Source organism: Elephas maximus, chromosome 23, assembly GCF_024166365.1.
Source record: "Elephas maximus indicus isolate mEleMax1 chromosome 23, mEleMax1 primary haplotype, whole genome shotgun sequence".
NCBI classification, from domain to species: domain Eukaryota; kingdom Metazoa; phylum Chordata; class Mammalia; order Proboscidea; family Elephantidae; genus Elephas; species Elephas maximus.
The window spans coordinates 31,228,588-31,255,710 of record NC_064841.1 but is presented as its reverse complement, the minus strand read 5'-3'; the positions used below and the strand labels follow the sequence as shown (position 1 = coordinate 31,255,710).

At 40.6% G+C, this 27,123-nt stretch overlaps 1 protein-coding gene across 8 annotated transcripts in view; it reads right to left on the bottom strand.

The window, feature by feature from the left end:
- MECOM (MDS1 and EVI1 complex locus) overlaps positions 1-27,123 on the bottom strand; it is a 632,261-nt gene that overhangs the window by 451,664 nt on the left and 153,474 nt on the right. For 3 of the 8 annotated variants that reach the window (XM_049867268.1, XM_049867279.1, XM_049867275.1), the window contains exon 1: positions 16,662-18,858. The exons of 1 other annotated variant lie outside the window; for it this stretch is intronic. In XM_049867268.1, coding sequence (XP_049723225.1) covers positions 16,662-16,710 — 49 coding nt within the window. In that variant the 5' untranslated portion in view covers positions 16,711-18,858. Of the gene's footprint in view, positions 1-16,661; positions 18,859-27,123 lie in introns of those variants that run through there. 4 more of the 8 variants (XM_049867272.1, XM_049867269.1, XM_049867273.1 and 1 more) reach the window with 3 other exon arrangements.

Sequence of the window (27,123 nt, the reverse complement as noted above, 5' to 3'; positions counted from 1 at the left end):
CCACAGACTGTGCATTTAATTACTGTTCATATTTCATGCAGTCAAGCTGAATTTAATTTAAAAAGAAAATGATTTACCTATCTTTAAAACAGCCTTATATGCTCTGCTTTGTTTTTTTTCTTGCAGGGTTTATATATTTAGTTGCCAAAAATATACATTTAGGGCATGAAAGTTAATTCTGTAAGATGCTTCTCTGTCTTTTCCTCTTTCATCTAGTAATCACAAATGACAGCTATCTTTAGAGGGAAAAATACTCTCTGGGAGGATAATGCTACACTGAGTTAAGTAGGTTCCCTAGGTTAAGTAGGGTTACTAGGTCGTACTTTGCCTCCTGTATCTCCAACTGTGAAGAGTGTGTGCATCCCACTTACCCTATTCCCAATGTCTCTTTTCTTCTCCCTCTTCTTCTAGGTCATTGGTAGTTGGAAAGCTATTTGTTTTTAAAATTTGCACATGCTTCCACTTAAGTATGCTTCTAGGTCTCAGGTTGTATTTGAGTTTGGTCTTTCATCAAGGAGGAAATTTCTCTCTTCACTAATTGTGGGAAACACCTACCCTGAGTTGTCTGCATAATATTAAAAATATTATCTCAGTATTAATCAATGCCAACCTTGCTAGTCAATGGATACAAACCGTTGGTCAAATCTTTATCCTACACATTGAGTAAGCGTGCGCTCTAGACATCCCGTACAAAGTGGTTCATCACTTTGGCTCAAATGCTGCCTCAAAAAAGATCTGCCCCCTTGCCAGTCCTAAAGCAAACCTCTTTCTCCTCAAACTAATGATAATCTTCAAGATATAGCCTACAAATATATGTAGGTAAATGAGCAATTTAATTCAGGATAGGTAAAAATTAACCTATTGCTAGCTTAATTTGCTAGTCCTTATCTTTTCTTTGAAAACACTGTTGACATCAGGCTGATGAGGCCTGGTACCCCCGACATGCCTCCATCCCTCCATGCCAAGCTACTTAAAGGCATACAGCCCTTCTACCTACTAAGGAGTTTATCAAGTTGAGTCCAAAATTAACCTTCCTGTATTAAGGTGTCTGCTTTCAGAATGAAGGGGAAGGAAAAGAAAAATGCTTTTTTTTTCCTTTGCGCCTCTCTTCATTTATGTTCAAGAATACATGGCCTACCATTGTAGAAGGAGTAGGACCAGATTTTAGTTTGAATCCCAGCTCTGCTGCTTTTTTAATGAGCAATCTTGGGTATATTATTTAAGCCTCTTAAATCTCAGTTAAATCCATGGAGAAATAACTCTTTTAAGGGACTGTTGCAAAAAAATTAATGAAATAATAGTTTGAACATAGTAGATGTTCAGTAAATGATGGTTGCTCCTGTGGAATGTTGGGTGCTGGTGACATGATATGAATTTTAATTCAAAAAGGGTACCTACCTATTTAGCCCTCTGTATACTTTCAAAGGATGGCTAGTCTAAGTCTTACATACTTTGGACATGTTGTCAGAAGGGATCAGTCCCTGGAGAAGAACATCATACCTGGTAAAGTACAAGGTCAGTGGAAAAGAGAAAGACCCTCAACAAGATGGGCTGATACAGTGGCTGCAACAATGGGTTCAAGCATAACAACGAATTGTAAGGATGGCACAGGACTGGGCAGTGTTTCATTCTGTGGTACATAGGGTCACTATGAGTTGGAACTGATTCGATGGCACCTAACAATAACAACAACAATACTCTCAAATATGGCAGAAGTACCTGGGAGAAGATGAAGAAGATAATCCCAGAATTGCTTTGTTGAGTATTCCTCCATTCTCTCACACCCCTACACTCCATCACTGGGCACATGCCATTAATTATTTTTTAACTACCATTAAATTTGGCATGGGGGTGAAATGGTACACAATGAATTGGTGAATGAAGTAAAGATTCCCCTATAATAATGGATTTACTTTAATATAAAGGTAGGAGGGGACAAAAGAAGACAGAATTATTTTCTGAAGTTTAAGCCCCTGAGAATTTGCCTCAGGATTAGCAAAAGAAGAGAACACACACACACACAAACACACATTTTTACGCCAGACTCTCCTGGATGTCGACAGTGTAAATAAGTTTGTTGACAATGAGATAAACCTGGGGGGCAGGGAGCACTGTTCATATGAGCAGCACCATCGTCTGATTTAAAGCCAAGCAACTCTAAAGATAATGAAATTAAATTATTTTTCCTAAAGTAGGTACCAGACACACTCAAAGTCATTGATGTAATAATCCTTTCTGGCCATTCTTCTACTAGGAACTATTGTATGGCTTCTTTTATCTCTCTCTGATAATCAGGAAGATTTTTAAACTTTTTTTACTGAACCCAATTAAAAATTCAATGGGTAGAAGATATTAGTTTTATTTTTACTTATAAAATAAACTTGGATCCATAGTCATGCTTCCTGTCTACAATCATGGAAATATCAAGTTATGGAGTTGAAAGAGACCTAGAAGAATCTTATCAAATATAGGTTTTAAAAGGTTGCAAAATAAATACAAATATACTCAAGGAAACAAAAAACCCACACCCATTGCCATCAGGTCAATTCTGATTCATAGCGACCCTATAGGACATACAGTAGAACTACCCCTTAAGGTTTCCAAGGAGTGGCTGATAGATCCGAACTGCCAATCTTTTGGTTTTAGCAGGCAGCTCTAAACCACTGTGCCACCAGGGCTCCATACTCAAGGAACAGTCACTAAATTCTACACTCAGATAAATGCCAAAGAGAACTGCTATTAGTGTGCCTCAGCTTTTTACGTTACCCCAGTCTGAGTAGCAAAATGTGGTCCTCTATTTAAGAATAGAATTTGGTATTAAAGAGTGAATGGACCATTTGTCAGAAGTAGACTCTGCCATCTGCTCCTGGCGTGAGTCTGGATAAATCCTATCGCTTCACTGATGTGATGATTAAAGTAGAGAAACCTGGAAGGCCCTTCCAGCTTGAAGGATCTCTTTTTGAGATTCAGGAACGAGCACGCAGACTCAAATCAGCATCAGGCTCATCCACCTTGGGGTAGAAAGTCAAGAAGACAAGTATGATACCTCTTGAATTACCACCCACCAGAAGATGCTCAACAAATGTCTTCTGATAACAGAAAGGAGATCCAGTCTCTTTGGATCAATTACATGTTAAACCAAGATCCTTTTATAGGCTGTGGAGGATGGGCCATCTCTGACGCATGCATTGTGCTAGTTAAGGGCAAAAGCCCAACAATGAGTTTATGTAAGGGCTTTTCTGAACACTCATCTTCCTGTGTTCACTCAGGGCATCCAAACTTATAGGCCTGGGGTGGGGGTGGGGGGACTGTAACAAGTCTGATCACTCCGAATTCTTGTATTCACTTTGTGATTGGGATGTGGAGGGGGGAGCATTTTTTTTTCCTACTTCCTGTTGCTAATTTTCAGGCAGCACCTGTCACCCATAGTCTTGACTTTCACAGTTTTCTTTTGAGTCCCTCTGCTTTTTTTCTCATACTTGTTCTAAGGTTTATCAGAGGAAACACTTGCCCTCCCAAGGATGGCCTCCACACTGTGACAGATTAATCCAAGTTGAGTGAACTTCCTTCAGACAGAGGACACTAATTATTATGAAGGCACTTAGAACACAATGAGAGCTGACATCTGACAGACCATTCCCTGCCAGCTCTGCATTGTCTTAATGTCAGACCCTGTCAGTTCCCAGCCTTAATTACATCCTGTTTACAAACATTAGGTCTGCCTTCAGATGAAGCCTTAACAAAGGTTGACAAAGGTCAGGGTCACATCGCAAGGATGTTATCTGTCTGTACCCTCCTCCCGATAAACCAGAAGGTAGAGGGCTGATTCGGGAGATAGCTTTTAGAGTAGAAAAATGCACTGTGGTCACTGGGATATCTAATCTCAGCGGACACATTTTCATCCAATCTGCTAAGCACTGTGGCAGGGAGAGGGGCCAAACTTAAAGGGCCAACTTGGTGTTGCCTTGTTATCTAAAATCCCCTGAGAGCAGACGTGGCAAAGGTGTTGGGAAAAATCTCTTTCAGCAGGAAGGACATCGTCATTCTTTGCCACTGGATCAAGAAAAACAAATGCAAGCATTAAAAAAAAAAAAAGAGGCATTATTGAAATATTTTTGCTGTTAGGGTCGATTGGCAGATTTTTCTTAAACAAAGCACCCTTTAGATTCATTTTATGTACTAGGCTTGTACGTATCACATCAGACTTTCATTCAAGTCGATCAGACAGGGGTTTCTTTGAATTTCAATAGGTTACAATAGGAGTCCCTGGGTGGAATGAAGGGTTAAGCAAACAACTAATAGTCAAAAGGTTAGAGGTTTGAACCCACCCAGAGGTTCCTTGAAAGATAGGTCTGGCATTCTGCTTCCAAAAGGTTGCAGCCTTGAAAACCCAATAAAGCAGTAGGAATCAACTCAACAGCAACCAACCACAACAAAAAAAACAAGGTTACAATAAAAATTAATATTATAACCCATCATTTTTTTTTAGGCTGTGCCTTGGTGGTCACTTGTCAAATCTGTACATTTTACAAAGGGGAAAACAAGGCCCAGTGGTGTTGCAGTAACTAGGATCACTGGACACTAGAACACTAGTGGCAAGGCCAGGCTCGAACTGCAGTCTCTCTCCCCCAGTCTGGAGTTCTTCCTATATTCTTTGGAAGTAAACTCTATTTTTTATTTTTTTGGTATTCTCATGGAAACTGACATCTAGTTACCAGTCATCTGTTTAACAACTTATTCTATTTGTCCCTTCAGCCTTCTCTCCAAACTAAATAACTTACATTCTTTTCATCTTTTTGTAGGTTCCTGTTTTCCAACATGTAAATTGCTTTAAATGTTCTCTGGACACACTCCTTTAAGTCTTGAAATGTCCATAGTGCACACAAAAGCACTAAGTTGATAATTTACGTAACTGCTTAGGACCCATTTGATTCTTCCACATTATTAAAATCTTTACTCTGCTGAGTCCAGGTCATTCTTTAATCTGAGGCCGGTCACTTGTGATCTCTTCAACAGGCTTGCTCTCTAAATGTGTACTTCATACAAGTCAATTCCAGGTGTGTTCCTAATAACTGTCATAATTGTTTTTTTATCTTAACTCTATTTTGTAAAAATGATCTCCAGTAGTCTCCAGCTCCTCCCTCATCCCCCATATCACCCTACCGATCCCCATGCCCCATACCACCCACCTGCTTCCAGGCCTACCACTATAGTCACTCTCCTCAGGAGCTCATCTGCCCCTAGAGTTTTGATTTCTTACTGCCAGTGGACAACTCTCAAATTGTCAAGTGTAGTCCTAACTCCACCTCTCTTCCTTCCTCAGTTTCAAACACAGTAAATCTAAAAACAAATCACTCCCCAGGCCCCCTTCCCAATCCTCCCATCTTGGATAGAAGGAACACCATTCTCCTAACCCCTAATTTTTACTTTTGGGAGTCATTCCTCAGCCCTACTTACTTCCCCATAGTGAGAAACCACATCTTGTTCACTGCTTTTTCCAAAGAGCCTGCCACAGTATCTGGAACACCATAAACAAACAAAAAAACCAAACCAGTAGCCGTTGAGTTGATTCTGACTCGTGGCGACCCTCATGTGTGTCAAAATAGAACTGTGCTCCATAGGGTTTTCAGTGGTTGGTTTTTTGGACGTAGCTCACCAGGGCTGGACTCGAACTTCCAACCTTTAGACTAGCAGCCAAGTGCTTGACCATATTACACCACCCAAGGAAAACACTTTTTAGTATCAGATGCATGAATAAATGGGTGAAAAAGGAAAGAATCAATGAATGAATGGACAAGTTCGGTGAAATCACTGTGTCTTGTCAATTCTTTCTCCACAGCATTCCAGCTCCTCTTTTCCACTTCCTCCTTCATGGCCATTCCCACTTTCAAGGCTTCCATTACCAGAAGTGTGAATCACTACAAACCATGGTTAGTTTATCTGCCCTAGTTTCTCCATCTAAGTCCTCCTAATGAACACTGGGCACAGATAGAAGCACTGTACAAAAATGGGTGCTTCAATCTTACCTTTTAAAAAACAGATTCTTTGCAACAATCCTATTGAATATTCTAATTTGTTGTATAAAAATGTCACATAGCTCTAGGCCCAGGTCCAACCCCTGCTAAGTGTGACTTATTTTGTTCCCCCAGGATGACAATGAAATGCTGTTAAGTACGCTTTGACTACGATCCTCCAAACAGGTGCACGCCCTATAACATTCTGTGGTCTAGAGCAGATTTCCCAGCTTATGGGAGATTATGTCATTTGGGACCGCATCCAAGGCTTGGTTTAAATAAAGATGTATTACCGCCTTGTTGCTCACGCACTGACCACACGCACGGAGGGAAGCAGATGAATCTGCCTATCAAGTGTGTAATATGGAGCTCTCTGACGACAAACTTGACTTACGGTAGTAAAATTGAGGTTACAGTGAAATTGAACTAAATCCCTAGGTGTTTTGGTGCTCTAACTTGCTTCACTCTCTGTGAGAGGCTACCTAGTTCAGAAAGCAGTAGTTAGCGAAGGTTTAAAAAAAAAGGTGTATTCTAAGCTGTTTCCACCATAGAGCTGCAAGTGTTGTATTTGTTGTGTCTGCCACCTAGTAGCTGGAGGGTCCAGTAGGAACTTCTGTCAGTAATAGAAGGAATAGGTGGAGGGGGAGGGAGCCAGGGGACAAGGGAATGGAAGAATGAATTCTTTCCTGTAAAACCTTGAGGAAGTATGATAAAGCTCGCCCTTTTCGTGAGCATTACATATACATTTCGGCGCTAAGTACAGTTTAAAGATGGACAATAATCATCTGTTATCGGAGTCACACTGACACATTAATGGTTCTATTTGTAAGTCACAGGACAAGATCAATAATCAGAGAGCTTTAAAAATATCAGGCACACCTGCAACCTCTTCCCACCATTGCAGAATAACTGTTTGCACTTTTTCTTCAGGGGGGTTGTTTTCCTTCCGTTGGATTTGTAACGTCGGTCATATGCACAGCTCGCTCCCCCATGAGAACTAGGTTTCAGCTAGTAGCAACGCCTCCAGAAATACAGACCTAATATTTCACAACAGCCCTTCAAGGATCTGCAACCGCATGCTTTACTAACCCAAACAAGAAAATCTAATTTTAGGAGGAAAAAGAGTTGAAGGGGTCAAAAAGGAAACCATGTCAGTAATCTAGCACATACCTTTACATTTTGGGGTGTGCCAGAAGTTCAATGCTGAAATGAACTCCAGAATTCCTAGCACAATCACACTAAGCTGTTTAATTCTGGTGCAGGGCGATCTTAGCACAGGATTTCATAAAATGCAACTTTTCCAAACAGGAAAAGAAACACGAACAATCAAAAATTCTATTTTTTGAGCAGAGAGTCAAAGAAAATACATCGTTTTTCAAAATAACTTAATCAGTGGTGGATGGTTTATGGGAAAGTGACTAAAAGGCTTACTGCGCAAAGACTCAGCCAGGAGCACGTGAAAGCAGAGACTCTGCAGAGGCAAAGTTAAATTGGAATTCTCAGCACCTGCTAAAAAAGAGTCAGGTTGGAGGAGAAACAATGGTGCCCACACTGACCATTCAAGCCTGGTTGCCAACATCTCCCATTCTATTCAGGTATCTGGATCCAAAGCAAAATGATTTTAAATTTAAAACAATGCTAGATTTGATTGTAGGAACGTACTGTGCATGGGATAGGACCAGGTGCTCCTCAGCACCTTGAACAACCCGGCACATAGCCGATGTCCAATAAATGTGAACAGAGTGGGTGAATAAACAAGAGAAAGCAGTAGGGGTCTGAACCTGATCAAGGCGTCTCCTACGTATCCCACTTTAAAGCAATCCCTTCAAAATACCTCAGAGCTGGGTATATTTTTAAATCAACTTTTCCATAATATACAATTTGACTCAGACAATAAATAGAAATAATGAATATAGTTTTCTGGCTCTCTGATCAGCAATTAGAATTTTTTTAATCCCAATGGACATAAACCAAAAAAACCAAACCCGTTGCTGTCAAGTTGATTCCAACTCATAGCAACCCTATAGGACAAAGTAGAACTACCTCCATAGAGTTTTCAAGGAGCGCCTGGTGGATTCCAACTGCCGACCTTTTGGTTAGCAGCCGTAGCACTTAACCACTACGCCACCAGGGTTTCCCCAATAAATTCTAGCTTACGAAATGGAGAAGGCTGTCCACAGAAGCTCCACCCACATCCCACAACTCAGAAAGCAGCTGCCTTACAAGAATGACAGGAGGGAGCTCAGGTGAAGCTCCTCCCCAAGGCTCCAGCCCCACCTTCCATCCCACCATAGCAGCAGCTCTCATGAGCTCCTTCCCATTGAGGTGGAGAGCACAGAAGGAAACAGAAAAAGAGAGATGATGGGCATTTTGCCATAGGGCAGACCCTGAGAAACAGTATGGGTCGCTATGAGTTGATATTGACTCCGAGGCAATGGGTTTGGTTTTTTTTAATGACAATCCCAACTCACTCCATTGCGTCTGCCCAAATTTCTGAGCACAGGTTAGCTAGCCAACACATGCAGGGCCACCAGCCTAGGCAGATAGCAGTCAGTCATCATTTATTGATACAAAGTAAATATCCAGTACAGCCATACAAAGTAAATATTAGTATCACCATTTTACAGAGGAGAAAATTAAGGCAATCTATCTAGCAGATGATAGAATTGGGATTTTTGAACCGGAATTTGTCTGACTCTAAAATATTAAAACTTTCCACCATGACACTCTGCCTCCAGGGCCCCTATGCAAGCTCATACTCCGGATGAGAACTGGGGTGATGAAGGGAGACACGCTCTTCCATATCCAAAGTAGGCATAATTTTTACATGAAGTCCTTTGTATATATGGGTCTAATAATTACAGCCCAAATAGTTTAAAATTTGAACAAAAATTAAGTATCACAAAGTAACAAACAGAAGTCACTCATTCTACTATATACCACAGAGGCAGCCCGCTGTATAAGAATCTCTTACAAGCTTTACTTGTACTTGTAAAAACAAATCTATTAGCATTACATTGTACTTTTCCTCTGAAAGAGTTCAAAGCATTTTTCAAATGCCAATTTTTGTTTTTTCTCGAGAGAAAAAAAAAAAGCTGAAATATTATGGACAAACTCTAGGAAGCATCTCTTAAATAACTTCCTTCTTCCCAAAATAATCTAGGCATCTTAAGATAAAACATACATGAACACTAAGACTATGAATATGGAAGTGCAAAATCCACGTAGAAGTATGGAAAAAACTTGGCAGTTAGGACTGCTACTGTGTCAGCACTGACTTTAGTGTTCGGCTTCTTTATGATCAAAGTGAAGAGGAAGAAAAGGTGGTTTATATATAATTCTCATCTAATAAAAAGGAAAGTATCTCAAGAAAAAATGAACTTTCCCCATTATGAAATTCTAAAAGGAATTTCTGTGGATCATTGTTTAAGAGACCCTGAACAAAATATTAAACAACATCTCCTACCATTATTTCATAGAAAATGCGCAGGTATTCTTCATGTGGCATTACTTAAGCTGACCCTCAACAAAAGTTAACCCCAAACCAAACCCACTGCCCTCAAGTCAGTTCCGACTCATAGCAGCTCTGTAGGGCAGAGTAGAATGGCCACATAGGGTTTCCAAGACTGTAAATCTTTACAAGAACAGACTGCCACATCTTTCTCCCAGAGAAACCACCAAACTTTCAGTTGGCTGATGAGCACTTTAACTACTGCACCACCAGGGCGCCTCAACAAAACTTAAGGGAGCATAATTAAACAAAAAAGCAATTTGCGTCAGATACAATAATATTTTCCTTCCTCATAGATCATATCTGATTTTTACACCAAGGAATAATATACGCTACTCTTTATGCCCCTCATTTCTAGAACTTGTAGTTAGCTGTACGAGATTTTCAGGAATAAAACCACCAGCTGCTATAAAAGCCTCTCTTTTCTTCTTTTTAAGGTAACATCTATTGACTATTCATTATGTACCGAAAGCTCTGTGCTAAGTGAGCATTCTCTGGATTTTCATGGCAACCTCATGGACGTAAGGGAGTTCCAGATAAGGGAACGAAGACTCAGGGCTGTTAAGCAACTTGCCCTTAGTGTTACAGACCTGCAAGTAGCAGGGCCAAGTTTCTAGTCCAGGTTTGTCTGATTCTAGAACCAAGCTCTTAATCACCATGTTACAGACTCTCTTCTATAATCTGTTTACCATAAGGGTGTACAAGATGGTCCTTGCCAAAGGATATTTCCAAAGTCAAGTATGTATGAACATCTTCTTAGGGAATTTGCTTTTCCCTTAGGTCGATTCTTTAGCGCAGTATCACAGAAGAAATCTGGACATTGGTGGCTTTTGGTCAGATCAAGCATTTGAAATCATAACCTGGATTATTTTTTGAAACCTAAGCAACAAGAGACAATAAATACTGCAACATTTAGGAAAATGAAAAGGGTCTATATGAATGGTAGGAAATATTATATGCTTTGTGGAACAAGCGATATGAACTTTCTCTACAGGTCACCCATCAACTCAAAGCCAGTTGAAAGTGACCAATTTTCATCATGGATAATATTCTAGATGGAATCAGTTGGTGGTCAAAGCAAACACCTAAAATATCAAGGACCACAATACAAAAACCCAAAAGCAATTATCACTCATCATTGCCCTGGTGGACAGCTCTGGGGAGAACAAAGATTAAATGAGTAAAGGGACTACTAAACCAAAAAAAACTACTACTATCACCTCTTAAATCTTGGCCAACTACTTCCAGATGAGCTATTTGGCATAGTGAGGAAATGGAACTAAGAAAACTTGGAAAGCTGTTGGATTTCAGCTAGAAAATATCAATTGTTATTTTTATGATCTTTTAGTTTAATTTATAAGGTAATAGATTTATCTAAGGTCATTTTGTTACTACTTTTAAGTAGATTGTATCTTTGAATATTATGAAGATTTACCTGATATGTGCTTAAGCATGTAGATATTTTAGGTATGAAGAAAAAAAACAAGAAATTACTAGTTTGTCCCAGGACAGTCATCCAGGGAAGGAAATATTTTTTGGACTTACACAAATAGACTCTCTGTCTCTTGAAATCAGCCTAAAACACACTCTGAACCCCAGAGTTCTCCAGTAATCTCTTAGAAACAAAAGCTCTAAAATTATTGCTTCTTGCAGAGAAGAGCCCATAAGCCACAATTGATGGCAGCTTTTTTTTTGTTTTGTTTTTCATAAGGACATCCCCAAAACAATGTGAGCCCAAAGCCTGGCTGAGGATTGCCATCCACTGATTCTCTGGGGACATTGCAGCTGGGCAGTGCAGACTCAACAATAAAGACAGAAATAGCCCTTGCCCTCAAGGAGTTTATATTCCACCAAAAAGTAAGAAACTAAACATCAAATATGCACAGCTTTGTAACTAATATTATAACAAGAAAAGAGATGACAGTCCCAGTACCGTACAATTTAAAAACAATTTAGAAAGGAACCTAGATTCCTTGAGAGGTGGAGGGCGGGATGTCAATAAGCTGTCAGCTATCTAAAAGCACTCCCAGGAGGATAATTTTTAAAATAAATTTTAGAAACTTTTTTTTTTTTTTCGTGGCATCTGGGCCTAACCTCCATCTCTGGCAACTGGACTCATTGTTGAGTCTGGTCACTGAGTTGAAATTTATAGTAGCCAATGGCAACCTGGCTTCCATAATTTCAAAGACTTGAATATATAGATACGTATGTACTTACTGTATATTTCACCCTCTCCTATTTTTTGTTTTTGTCTTTTTCCTTGCCAGCTTCACATTTTATAGACATCCTCAGAGCAACTCCAGGAATGATTCTCCATCTTAAACTTGACAGCCAAAGTGGCAGAATCTTGACTTTTTTTTTCTTTTTCACTCTCTACAACTAGTAAAAAAAACTTTTTTTAAATAGGAACACTTCTTCCAGTATAGAATTAACTCAGGTCTTTAAAAGAAGAAAAATGTTTCTTTCACCGTAAAAAACAATTACTATGATGTAGCCACAATCCTGGTGGCATAGTCGTTAAGTGCTACCGCTGCTAACCAAAAGGTCGGCAGTTCGAATCGGCCGGGCGCTCCTTGGAAATTCTATGGGGCAGTTCTACTCTGTCCTATAGGGTCGCTATGAGCTGGAATCGACTCGATGGCAGTGGGTTTGGTTTGGTTTTTTGGTTAGCCACAATCCTAAAATCGTAGGATTGTATTATGTTGGAGCTTGAATACATCTTAGAAAGTGGCTCATCCAGCCTTTCATTTTACAGATGAGGAAACTCATAATTACTACTGATTCCTGAGGGCCTCAATCATTGATCCCTGAGGCATTGAACGTGGAACACACCAAAGGCACACGAACTTCAACGTGGAATCGCTGACTGAATGGAAACCACCTAAATAAAACCAAATTGTGTGCAAATGCAAGGCTATGCATAGTCACAATCAAATTAGCTGGTAAAGCACTACTTACTCTCCAGTGTCAGGAATACAAAGTAGTTCTACACATAAAACAGTGTACTGTGACTACTGTACTCCATATCATGTAAAACAGCCAACTTGGCACCTGAGTCTTTTAAGAAGGAGACAGTCATAAGGAAAGATAGGGGGCAAACCAGCATGGCCTCTTGCCCCAACAACCACCAGCCGAATCAGATGAAAATCATAAAGAGGCTATTTGGATTTAAAAAACAAAAGCTCAGGAAGACTCCGGGGGCGGGAGGGGGGGACCCACTGCTGTGGAGTCGGTTATTACTCAAAGTGACCCAGTAGGGTAGAGTTGAACTGCCCCATAGGGTTCCCAAGGCTGTACTCTTTATGGAAGTGGACTGCCACATCGTTCTCCCACAGACCTTTCAGTTAGAAGCTGAGCACTTAACCACTGCGCCACCAGTGCTCTTTCTCAGGAAGACTACTTTGTCCATATTTTCTACTGCTGACTTTGGTGGTTTTTTATTTTGACTTGATTTTTGACTGCTCAGCATCCATTCCCTGGTCTCCTGGTAGCAGCAGCTGTTTTCCTTTAGATAACCTCCCCTCACTCAAAGACCTATTGTTGAGGTCGCATTGACTCTACCCTACCTCGTGCCCCGACTCCAACAGAGAGCACCTGACCCAGGCTGGGACTCACTTTGATTTGAACAGAATCATCTTTTGTCCTAGAGGAAAGGCTGCCTTCCCATTTTAGAATACATTTCCTAGCCCACGAGCATGTACTTTTTCATTAGAAAAAGAGACCCAAAAGCACCATCTCTTTTGGTTAAGGTTGGTGTCATGGATTGAATTGTGTCACCCAAAAGTATGTCAACTTGGCTAGGCCATGATTTCCAATATTGTCTGACTGTCCATTTTGTCATCTAACATGATTATCGCATGTGTCTTAAATCCTACCTTTATGATGTTAATGATGCAGGATTAGAGGCAGTTATGTTAAGGAGGCAGGACTCAATCTACAAGCTTAGAATTGTGTCTTGAGTCAATCTCTTTTGAGATATAAAAGAGAGAAGCAAGCAGAGTGACATGGGGACCTCATACCACCAAGAAACAAGAACCAGGAGAATAGCACATCCTTTCGACCCAGGGTTCCTGTGCTGAGAAGATCCTAGAGCAGGGGAAGATTGATGGCAAGGACCTTCCCCTAAAGCCTACAGAAAGAGAAAGACTTCCCTTGGACCTGGCACCCTGAATTCGGACTTCTCGTCTCCTAGACTGTGAGAGAATAAATTTCTGTTTGTTAAAGCTATCCACTTGTGGTGTTTCTGTTAAAACAGCACTAGATGACAAAGACAGTTGGTGTCCCAGAAAGTTCTCATACATCTCCAGCTCCCCTAGTGTCTTCAGATTTGTGGAGATAAGAGCTCTGGGTGTGTGGCCCAGACCAGGGCAGCAACAGCATCACCCAGGAACCTGTTAGACATGCAAATACTCAGGCCCTTTCCCAGACCTACTGAATCAGAAATTCTACGGATGAGATGCAGGAATTAGCATTTTAACGAGAACTCTGGGGATTCTGAGGCACACTCTAAAGTTTGAGAACCACTGCTCCAGACAGCACTGTAGTATCTTTGTTAAAATAAAAAAGAGTATAAGTAAATGTTCTACCATTTCCATGTTGAGGGGCAAATGGAAGCTATAAAGAAGCTATAGCGGACAATTACTGCCTGAGTCAATCATGTAGCTTCAACGCTTTCATGCTTCTATGGCAAATTTCTTAAAAAATATGTCATAAATATGTACTATACAAAGATGAGTAAGATCATTGCCTCTGACATTAAAAAGCTCTAGTTTCTTTTCTTAAAGGACCGAAAACTAACAAGGGGTCAGCCGCAGTTAGGAGCACCACCTTCCAAGTATCAGTCAGGACCCTAGATTGCCCTCTGGAGAGGATGTGGAGTTCATAAGAATTCTAAGTCTCTATATCGGTCCCATTAATTGTATTATGTTAGACTAAGCACCCATCTGCCATGGCTTACAAGGGCCAAAATACCGCCATCGATTCAACTCTGACTCATAGTGACCCTATAAGACCCCATTGGGCTTCCAAGGCTGTTATCTTTATGAAAGCAGATTGCCACATCTTTCTCCTGAGGAGCAGCTAGGGGGTTCAAACCACCACCATTTCAGCTAGCAGCTGAGCGCCTTAACTACTGTGCCACCACAGCCCACTCTCCAAAATACAGTAGATCCAATCTCTTAAGACCCAACACGCTGTAAGTGGCCCATGGAAAGTGAACAGGTCCCTCTAGGATCTGTTCAACCACAGCCAGGTGGTCTCAGCTCTGGCACTCTTTTGGCATCTTGGTCTTAGGCATTTAACCAGTTACTGTTGAGTTGACCCCAACTTATGCTGACCCCATATGTGTAAGCATAGAGCTGTGCTCCATAGTGTTTTCAATGGCTGATTTTTTGGATGTAGATCTCCAGGACTTTGTTCTCAGGTGCCTCCGAGTAGACTTGAATCTCCAACTTTTTGGCTAGCAGTTGAGTGTGTCAACCATTTGTACTACCCAGGGACTCCTCTGGGGCATTTAGAGATAATCAAATGTGATCATATAGATGCTAGAAGGGGAAAAGTATAATAATGGTAATATAGAAATGGATGGTATAGACCATTATGGCGAAAGAAATTAACAAGAAAGCATGGGGAATGTAACCGATCTTCCTGACGCATGTGGCAACTACCTAGCATTCGGCCAGATTTTCTAAGTAGTGTTCGGAAATACTGAGTGTTTTAGTAATTGATGTACACAAATTACCCTACACCTTATACTTTACAAAGATGCAGTATTTGCTGTCAGATCCAGCATTTGAAGACTTAAAAGTAGAGAACTCTGATTAGCTGTGTTTCAAGACTTTCCCAACATAACAAATGTCAGGAGACAAGTATGACATCACAGATAATTTTTTAATAGTCATCACTTTGAAAAATTAAACTTAAGTTTGGCCTAGCTGAGCTCTTTTAGCTTTTCTTCTTATAAAAAATTAACAAACATAATTTGATGATGAATGTACTAGGCAGAAAGGCATTCAAAAGCAATTTGCCCTTTCAGACAAGCTCAGGCAAACACTGGCAGGGACCACAGGAGCATCAGGTGCTGGGGACGAAGGGCATAGGGGGTCTGGGGAAGCGCCTCTCTCCTCGTTTGTTGGTCCTCTAAGGGTAGCCTTGTCCTGTCAAGCACTTTCTCCAGACCTTACAGCCTGGTTCTGCTGGCTAAAGGGAAAGAAAACCCTCAAGAAGAACCAGTGCATATTAGTGGCATTCCAGAGGGAATTCAGCAGGAAAACTCACCATTGCAGGTAAGTATTCAAAAAAAGGATACCCTGTCCTTCTGGAAGGAAGGGAGAATGGGTTTAATTTGCTCTTCGTGGAGCAGATACTGGCTTCTGTACTGTACACCTGCATCATGGAAGGTCAGGTGTTTGCAGCTACCACCTCGGGCTAAGTTCTTAAGCATTAGCTTGGAAATATGAAGGCCCCCCTGCATATCACCCCCAAGCTTCTTTAGGCTGTTACCTGTACAAGGTAAGAAAATATTCCAGTCAGAACACTGAAGGAACTTTGTCAGATTAGCAAATAAAATTACAGGGTTCCAGTTAAATTTAAATTTCAGATAAACGACTAATAATTTTTTTAGTACAAGTATAGGGTCTCTGTGAGTCAAAATCAACTTGACAGCAATGGGGTTTTTTGTTTGTTTGCTTGTTTTATGTCCCAGATATTGCTTGGTTCATATTTATACTTCTTACAAAATCGTTCTTTACCTGGAATTCTGTATTTTATCTAGTAACCCTAACCCTTAAGCTATCAGTGAGGAATTTCTCTGTCAGAGCTAAGTATTAGCCTAGATGGAAGAGAACATGGGGATGTGAGTTTTGAATTTTTAAATGTGTAGGGTCCCGCAGATTCTACCGTCATTACTTTACAACTTGCCTATGAAGTAAAACCAAAGTCCTTAATCCCACTTCACAAATGTCGTCTCTGAGTTAAAGAACCGCACAAGGTTACAAAGCAGAGTAGAAGAGCTGGGATTCCAATTAAGATCCTCTGACGTTTTGTAAGAAGCTGTCAATCACCACACTAAACAAACCTAAGAAAAGGAAGAATTTAAAAGACTGGCCAGAAAGCATTTCTTTCGCAAGCAAAAATACCTGGTGCAGTCCTGAACCCTTCTGTCTTCACGCCTGAGTGAGCAGTCATCTGTCTGTGTTCCTTACAGGCCAGGAGTGGCCATTAGGAAATGAAGGCGAGCTTAGGTTTCACCAGCGTGTTTGGATTTGACGACATTTTGCATTTCAAGAACCCAAGGTCGGCTGAACCTTTTTTAGCACTGGGACCCAGATACCACCAGGACTTAAGCAAGCAGCCTCCCTGGTGAATTAATGTAACTGGGAGAATAATCGTTCTCGCCTTCTGGCTTTAATTTGCCAAGGACCATCTTTATTTCTAAATCTACAATGGTATTAAGGACAGCACTGTTTCTCTATATAACGCTAGCAGGTTCTGTAATGAGGCAGAATTTACCCTTGTGAGCACACTTGAAGAATAAAAAGGAGGTATCAACGGCAGTTGCTTCATAGCATGCGCCTTATTTTCTAACTCCATGCAAAACTGTGGCCTGAAGAAATTTTATGTTTGAAAATTATTGACAACTAAACTCTATATTTCTCATTTAAAAAAGAAAGGCATGGTGTGGCATTAATCTACCACTGTTAAGAAATCCCAAATTCAAATCTTTCTCTATTCTCCCACTAAATCAAAAGCTTAACTGTATTTACCACATCAAAAGATATTAGTTGAGCTTCTAATGTCATAGAACCGAACTAATATTTCTCATCTGTTTATTCACTGTTTGAAGCTGTGCAAGGAGTAGCAATTGCCTGACAACTGTCTGTGAAGACTATCATTGTCAGAAATTCTGAACTGCCCCAGAGCTGTGGCAAGAAAATCAAGAGATTATTATTGGGTAATGACGTTGGAAATAAAAAAAAGGTATATAGTATTACAGTATTGAGCTATTAGAGTAGGGAATCAATTCAAGGAGACAAGTAAAATTTATATACTTTATTGATTTTAAATTTTACATGCTCTGCTATATGAGTAAATCTTTTGTAGTAATTCTAAAGCTTTGAAACATTGTAAATAACAGAGACTGGGGGGAGTTCAGAACAGCCATTTTTTTCAGACTGAAAGTATATCGCCTTTTATGCATATTAGAAGAAATTGGGGTAATGAAATACCTTAAAGCTAATTTAAGTCAGGGTTGGTGTTTTTGTTTGTTTTTTACTCCAAAGAGTGAGTATGTATCAGGTAGTAAAGTAATTCTAGGGAGAGTTGTACTTAAGGAAAAGCATAATTAAATTGATCCTATTGTATTACATAAATCCAACATATCCTGTGTAAACTCAGGAACAGGTGGCTGTTTGTAAAAGGTAGCTGGCTGTTAACCAGCAGAAGTAAAGTTTTCTCACACAAAAACACATACGCTGCAGGAAAACACTAAACAGTGGTTGACTCAGGTTTCCATAGTCACGGCGCAGTTTGGGCCTAAAATCACCTCTGTATGTTCAATGTGCCTAAAACCAAAAACCTCAAGGCTGGGCAGTGAGTGAGCCTCTTTCTAGGCAGGCATTTGAGTCAACTAGTCAGGTTCCTAGAGCCTGCTATCTTTATTAAAAATAATTGCAGGCTCGGTCATTTGTAATTTTCAATCATATATGTAATACAGAAAATTACAGACGTGAAGGGGGTGGGAGGAGTTTTATATTTTTATTGCAGCTGAGCCTGACTGACACTTAAGAAAACATTTTGACACATTCAAGTGTGAGCGACAAATCTATCCCCTGATTCATAAGCTACATGTTTACTTAAAGGGGCCTGGTCCAATAAATGAGGATCAAAATCCCAAGTGCTTAAGGCCATAAAATTCCCTAAAGTGAAAGAGTGGCCTTCTTAAGTTGAATAAAGATTTTCAAATAAATACATAACCTCCTTATACCATTATTCCCTTTTTTATACAAGTGGAGTGTTTTGTTTTGTTTTGTTTTTTTATGTTGGGAAGGTTCTTTTTGTGTTTGTACACTGATTTTTTTTTTTTTTTAATTTTGAGAAGCCACAAACTACCTGTGAAGATCCTTTCCAATATTTAAACTTGTATGAATATAATAGCAAGTATAATACTCAGATAACTGAAGAGATTAACTACTTTTTGCAGTTTGACTTCTATTTATCAGAGTGTATAGTATGTTTGTCTGGAAGTCCTACTAGCTATAAAGCTTGATTTTTTTTTTTTTTCTTCTCATTGTGGCACTGCTCACAGACATACAAAGCCAAACAAAATAATGATTCTACACATTTGCAAAGACCTAAAGGAAATGATGACAATCCTAAAACACATCCCATTTAGATGAAAGAAAATAGTTTCCGTATTTCTTAAAAAGGAATAGGACTTCTGTTTTTCCTCAGGCTTCTAATGTGAACTGTTGAAAATGGAAATCAAAATCATAGCAACTATTAACACCTAGAAATTGAGCAATGAATCATGACAGTGAATTAAAACTGGAAAACCTTCTCAAAACTGGATATTTCTAACCAAGGCTGTTATGCTGGCTACCGCATAGCCAACCTAACCAGGGAGGGAAGTCAGAGTGGTGGGGAAGGAAAGGAAAGGGAAGAAATCTACCTCAAGGACCTGGAAAAGTTAATTTGGAAACTTTTGTTAGTGACTTTGGACCTCATCAAACTTCGTGTATCACTATAACAGCATGATCTCAACAGTTTCAAAGGTATTTGTCATCAGTGAAAGGAAAACATTATTTTTAAAGGAGTAAAAAGATTGATGCATCACTGTGGACTACTTAAACCCCACGCAGCTTCAGTCTTTAGTATTAATCTCAACGTGATGGCTTTTGCATACGGCGCATAATTAAACATTTTCTTTTCAGGGCTTTATAGAATCCCCATATGTTTTTAATGGCATCATCTGAATGTTTTTCTTAATAATTCTGGCAGCCTGCTCTTGAATCTTCAAGTTTGTTTTCTGTTCCTAATATCTTTTCTACAGAGGCTGCATTGTGCCAGAGAGCGAATAAAGCTCTTAGAGCCCTATAGTCAGGGAAGACACATGGACACACTCACACTCTGCTTTCTCCTCACTCTTCATTTGCAGTCTCTATTGCTACTGTGGGGCAATGGTGGTTCATTGGTAGAATTCTGGCCTTCCATGTGGAAGACTCAGGTTTGATTCCCAGCCAGTGCAGCTCTGAGCAGTCACCACTCTTCTGTTAGTGGAAGCTTTCATGTCGCTATGATGCGGAATAGGTTTCAGTGGAACTTCCAGCCTAAGAACACTAGGAAGAAAGGCCTGGTGATCTACTTCCAAAAATCAGCCAATGAAGACCCTGTGGCTCACAGTAGTCTGATCTGCAACCCGTCATGGAGATAGCACAGGACAGGGCAGCATTTAGTTGCGTTATGCATGGAATTGCCATGAGTCAGGGGCTGAGTCCGCGGCCAGCTAATAACAACAACGTTACTATTGACATTATGGAACTGGGAAAAGACGTCTGAGAAAGAGAAGGCAAGGAAAGTACACATGGCTCCATGTCATGGCCTTACTCTACCACCATGGTATGGTCCCCTTCTCTTCTCCAGTAGATCTTCGCAGACCCATGTTATATGTCTGCCTGTCTGTGAATGTTTGGTCAGCATCCTTAGCGGGGTGGGATGACTTTGACAGCTGCTACAAATGGTTGTGCTGACGCTCTGGAGCTGGACATACCATAATTTGCTGACTGAACACCTACTGTGTCATGGGAATAGCCTTTCTCTTTTTGAGCAGTAGTCTATTTTCTGAATCAAACTCCTTCAGATACAACCCATAAAACTGAAACAATGAAATATTCACCATTTGGCTTAGTCAGCCACATTCAGAGCTGTAAATCAGAATCACTTTCATTTCAGGTGGTTTAAATGCGACCCAGAAATCAAACATATGTCCAGGAGTGGACACCAGGCTACAGTAATAATCTGAGAGTCTAATATTCACATCTACCCAGTGCTAGTGCCCATGGTCTCAAACATAGAACAAAAGAGCCTCTACTTGAAGAAGTAAACCAAAGAGCAGAATGTGCCCATTGTTGTTCAAATGTAGCCTTGAATTTGCTTTATCCCAACATAAATTTAAATTCTAGAAATTGACAAAGACAATAAATAACTCACATTCAAATCATAATTCTCCTTTAGAGTGTTTGAACTCAGATCCAAGTTTCAAAATATAATATTTAAAAAAAAAAAGTGTTCTCACACTCTTTCCATATTTGTCATCTTGAAATCTCATGATGTGAATGAACAAAATGGAAATCGTAACCGAAACAGCTTCCTTATGCTATTTTCCTCATTGAACTTTATTTATTTACAGATGGCCAAGCAGCTAGAAGGGCATTTGAAACTCTCCTGTTATTAAGAATTGAGCTTTATCAAACATTTCAAAGAACTGGTTTGTATTTCGGAATTCCGCAGATGATGTGCCTTAAATAGAAACAACCACTCTGGAAAGTCTTAAAACATATGCAGGCAAACAAGGGCAGTAACAAATTATCCAAGAATGAGAATACTATGGTTTCCACTGGAACCTCTGACATTTGTTTTTTGAAACTTTACTGAAATAACAAATAATCTTTAACAGCCTCTCTTTTTAATGGTTCCCAATAAACAAAAATAATAAAAACCCTCTCGAACCTCACTCTAAATTGCTGTAAGTAAATTTATAATGTGATAAATGCAATAAAAAAGATGGTTCTGGAAATGAAGTGGTTGAATAAAAATTAAAAGTAAGATTAAAAAAAAAAAAAAGACGACCCTCCCCTTAACCCAGACACCATTTCTGCTGCAGGTCTCCTGTTGTTGTTGTTAGGTGCCGCCAAGTAGGTTCCGATTCATAGGACAGAACAGAACTGTCCCCTAGGGATTCCCAGGCTGTAATCTTTACTGGAGCAAATCGCCAGGCCTTATTCCCGTGCAACCACTGGATGAGTTTGAACCACCAGCCTTTTAGTTAGTAACCATTGCACCATTATGGCTCCTTGCAGATCTCTTAAGAAAAAAAAACTTTTTTTTTTTTTTTTGGACAGGGTCAAATGAAGGAGCAGTTGAGAATCAAAGCTACTAGGTCTCATGAGCTCACAGTCCCAGTTGGTAGTATCACATCAAGCATCCTACTGGGCACCCACACAGCTGTGCAACCTTGGTTCAAACCCAGAAGACATTTCTGGAAATGTCTCAACACGGATACCATCAGGATAATGATGTATCTGCTTGCTATATAAAATTTGATTGAGGAACTATCCCCCTATTCTTCCAGAGAAAACTGCACACGTGAATACAGCTTGGTGGTATCTTCATATTTGAAATACCTCTCCTCCCTCCAAATTCATTAGCACCTGCCACGATTCCCACATCCTGAGGTCAGAGGATTTACCATCAAAAACGTAATGCATAGAAGCCGAAAAAATGGGCTTCATGACTTCCTCCCTGTCCCCAGCATCTGAAAATCAACTGGGAACAATAAACCCCATTTGTAGGTCCAAGAACAATTCTAGATGCAAGAAATGAGGAAATCGAAAAGTCCTAAGCCTATGAGTAGGAATCAACTCGACGGCAGTGGGCTTGGTTTTGGTTTGGAAGACAGTAGCTAGCTCAGACTGATTTTCAATGACTTTTCCTTCAGTTTTAGGAGTTGAGTACTACCCTTAACTCTTTAAAATGGCCTGAGGCCACAGCCTCATGCATTAGGGCAAGTAACTTAGATCCCTGCTTTTGTACTTGCCAACTACCTAAGTTTCTATGGGACTGAGGTTTGCCTTATCCTCATCTTCCTACAGGCAAACATTTGGTGGGTATTACCCTATGGCAACGGGGCAGTGGTGGTTCAGTGGTAGAATTCTCACCTTCCATGTGGAAGACGCAGGTTCAATTCCCAGCCAGTTCATCTTGTGCGCAGCCATACTCAACTGTCAGTAGAGGATTGCATGTTGCTATGATGCTGAACAGAGTTTCAGTGGAGCTTCCTGACTAAGACAGACTAAGAAGAAAGACCTGGCAATCTACTTCCAAAAATAAGACAATGAAAACCCTGTGGATCACTACAGTCCAATCCACAACCAATCATGGGGATGGCACAGGACCTAGCAGTGTTTCGTTCCGTTGGGCATGGAGTCACCATGAGTTGGAGGTGACTCGATAGCCGCTAACAACTGTATGTCAGGCACTGTGCTGGGCACTGGAGAGAAAAATGAGAATAAATAGGACATGGTCCTTGCTCTCAAAGAACTCACTGTAGAAAAAAGGACACGAACATTTTTTAAATACTATACAAGATAAGCACATTGGTTAAGAGCTACAGCTTGCTACAGCTGCTAACCAAAAAGTCAGCAGTTCGAATCCACCAGCTGCTCCCTGGAAACCTATGGGGGAGTTCTACTCTGTCCCATAAGGTCACTATGAGTCAGAATCAGCTCAACAGCAATGAAAGTTTGGTTTTTGGTTTACCCAAGATAATAAGTCTGATAACAGAAGCAGAAACAAATTGCCAGTGGGAACCAAAGTAGGATTTGCTAACTCTGCTGGGGTGGAACCACAAAGAGGTAGCATCTGAAGTGGCACCTAAAGGTATTTATGTGGCAGGAAAGGTGGAGGGAAGGAAAGTTGGCAACACAGGCAGGGCATTCTAAAAAGGGAGCACAGCACGTACCGAAGCAACCAGTGTTCTCAAACTTTCATGAGCATGCAAATCACGCAAGAGTGCTGCTTAAAATGCAAACTCCTGGGCCAGACTCTCAGAGATTCTGGTTTGGTTGATATAACTTGGAGACCTGGAGTTTGCATCTTTAACAAACAGGTAGATCTCAGGTCACACTTGGAGAAACAGCTGACCAGAATCATAAAAAGTGTATGATATGTTCAAGGAAGTAATTCAGTATGAGTGGAACATGGACTAGGGGGTAAGCTGATAAATAAAGCTGCTCAACCTGGTCTGAGAGAGATTATGATGTTTCCCAGGTACCTGTGAAGCCCTAAGAGTAGCCACCCTCAGAGCCCCACCTGGGTCAGGATCCATCTCCACAACTGTGACCACTTGGGTGTCCGCAGCCCAGCAACAGGGTATAGGAAGAGGGACGAATACTAGTCTGAGCCCAGACAGCCCAATTCTAGCTCTGCCACTTACTATGTAGTCTTGGCAAGGTATTTAAGTATCCTGAGCCTTAGTTTTTCCCCTGCAAAGTGGGAATAATGGCAATACCGAAATATCAGTGTTCTTCTAAAGATTAACATGTATAATGTTTATCCAGTGCCTATCTCAGTGCGTTACACTTAGTAATGCTTTAATTAATCAGGTAAACAGAGCAAAAAAATAAAATGTTAAAGATTTCAGATGTAAGCAGTCACGGTTGACCTGCATGGAGAGGTTGTAGAATTTCCCCATCATTGAGTCTCCTCTGCAGGTTCACGCCACCCCTAGATATCACCTGTCCGTCAGCATTTCAGATCTCCCAGACTCTTTCTCCCATTTTCTATTGTGGATCTCATCCCGGATCACTAGCCTCTCACTAGAGTTGGATGCCCCCTGGTCTCACATCGCTTACCTGCGCACCATCACCGCCAGCCAGCAAGCCTGACCATTCTTGCACAGGCTCTATCTTTCCTAATCATATCCAAACCTACGCCAGTGCCACAGTCATTATTTACAAGTTTCTCTGCCAAAGGTACATTAACTGATTATCCATGAGGTTCCCCATCTCTATGGCACAAACTAAAGCAGAAAAAGTGTCTCCCTGATACTGAGAATGGTGAGTAACTTTATCTTAAACCCTTGTTGACAATAATAAAACCCTAAATTTAAGGGACACTCTGGAGTTTCAGGACATATTCCTCTACCTTCTCTCATTTGACCTTCTCCATAACCTTGTGTGAGAGGCAAGACATTCCCTCCATTTTACAAAAGGGAAAATATTGAGCTTCAGAAAGATTAGGTGACTTAGTCACATGGCCATAAACTACAAAGTCAGGACCAACCCAGGGTTTCCTTTACTCCACACCTGCTACCTCTGTTTCTGCTTACCTCGACCTTCTTCAGGAGAGCCAATGAGTAGTCACCAGTCTGACCCTTCGGGTAAAAGATTATATGTTTTGAATTCACATGAAAATAAAGCCCATATAGCAGCACAGCCTAACAAATAGCTTTATTCATCTACTTCTTAAGAGGAGCCATTAATCCTAAAGGCATTAAACAGCAATCCTTTCTGTACCCACTGGGAGTGGGTTTGGTGCCACATCAGTCATTACAGGAGAAAGAACAAGTACTGGATCAGAAGACTTGGGTTCACAATCTTGGCCTTGTCACTCAACTGGTTGCATAAACTTGAGCAAGTTCCTGAAATTTTGAGACTCATTTTTCCATCCTTAAAATGAGTATGGTCACCTCTAAGCTCAAGTGTGACTGTACGACAATAAATATCACAAGCCTACTTCGTTAATCACATACAGGTCCTTAACAATTGTTACCCATTTCCCCTGGACAGGTGTTACCAATTTTTAACATACATGAGAGTTTGTTAAAACACAGTTTACTGGCCCATCCTCATAGTTTCTGATTCAGTGGGTCTGGAGTAGAACCTGAGAATTTGCATTTCTCACAGGCTCTCCCAGGTGGGGCTGATGCTGATGCTATTGGTCCAGTCATTAAGCCAGACAAGGCATTATGCAGACATGGAGACAGAGGTCACTGGCTAAAAATCTCCACCCTAGAATGGCTATGCTAAGCTACTGGGTGCTAAGCTCACAAGCAAAGCCAGCTAGGAAAGCAGAAGGCCAGAAACGCTATCATCCTAACTCCTTCAAGTCCTCGACATTGGTAGCACTCCTAATGCTATGGGATCATTAGCATCAGAAAACTGTGCTAAGTAAGTACTTTGTCTAAAACTCCTGCAATTATCATGCTTTCAGAAATCCCTACACAAGGATCTCCTATTCTCACTCCTGGAAACCTTGCTGCCTTATAAATAGTTACTGGGAGTCCCTGAGGGCAGCTAGACCAGCTTCAGTGAGCTCCAGGATCAAAGTCCGAGTAAGGCTGCTCAAATACCGAGTCTCCCTCAGTGTGATTTCTGCATTAACTGCGTCTCAGTGCCCCCCTCCACCACCCCCCCAGACACATACACACACACACACACACACACAAATGTTGCAGAATCTGAGAATCAGGAATTCAATTAATCAGTTAAGAAATGCATCAATAACAGCTCATCTTCACACAAACGTTTTTCTTAGAAGACATGATGGCTTTTGCTTTTTCAAAGGAATAACAACAAAACACAAAATATGTTAACCCTATTTTATGAAGGTGGTATAGATAGTATATTCCCTTTCATTTCTGGATATGAAGAATACATAAAAATGTGATGAACAGGCAGCCCTACCATCTACTGTATTGTTCTGTTCTTGTGAAGAAATTTGTAATATATCTCTATTTTGCTGCAGCTGGATTCCACTGAGTCATCAATTTCCACTGTATTATCCAATGTTCAGCTCAGTTGGAATATTAAACAGCCACCAGATTTTGAACTTTGCATTTCCTCACATTTGGCCCTTCACTGATCAAGCTTTGTTTCTCTGTGATTACATATATCTATCAGACCCTGGAATCAACTTTCTTTGTTTTATCAAGACCTGGTGTGTAGTGATTCTGATTTATCATTTTTACAACAGTCTCTTCCCCCCAGGCTCCAGGTCGTGATGGTGGCATTGCTACGATTTATGGTGCAGATTGTTGACGGAAAATGGATGCTCTTTTTGATTTTCCTTCTTCCCAACACCTGGTTCTTATTTTCCCAGCTCCAGCTTCTGCCATGTTAACTATCATTTACCATTGGCTGAAATGAGTCAGTTTATCTGGTGGGGATGTGTAACAGAGAACGCATTTGTACAGTGGGCCATGATTTTTCCTCTTATCAACCCAGTGCTGGTTTTTCTTTTTTTGTTTGTTTGTTTTACATTTTCTTATTTTTTTTATGTTGTTAGGGGTCTGCAGTTCATATTCATTTCTCACTTGTTTCTTTTTATCTGCCATGACATATTAGTTTTCACAGGAAGAAAAGGAAAATGCAGGCTGGTTTAAGTTCCTCACGGAGGGTTTGAATTCTCTGTGACTCACACTCTAGGTGGTCACCTCCCTTTCCGACTGGATCGGTTATTTATTATTTAGTGAAGGTTCCTTACTTTGAAAGTCCCAGAGCAGGGCTAATTTTTCTTTGGAGTCTAAGAACACTCCAGGATACTTTGGCAGAAGACGGAGCCTTTGTCGCCTGATAACAATCCATCTGCCAATACGGAAAATAACTTTAAAACAGTGGGGATGAGAAAAACAAAGATGCCCGCACCTGAGAAAGGTTTGATTCTGAAGACTGACATTTAGCTCTCCCCTCCAATGCAAATCACAAGTCAACCAGGACTATTCTTGCACCAGAAACTGGAAACACTCAGAGTGCTCTCTGATTTTTCCCTCCCGTACTGTACCTAGCAGAGAACTAAGCACGATGAGTGCCTCATCAATATTGA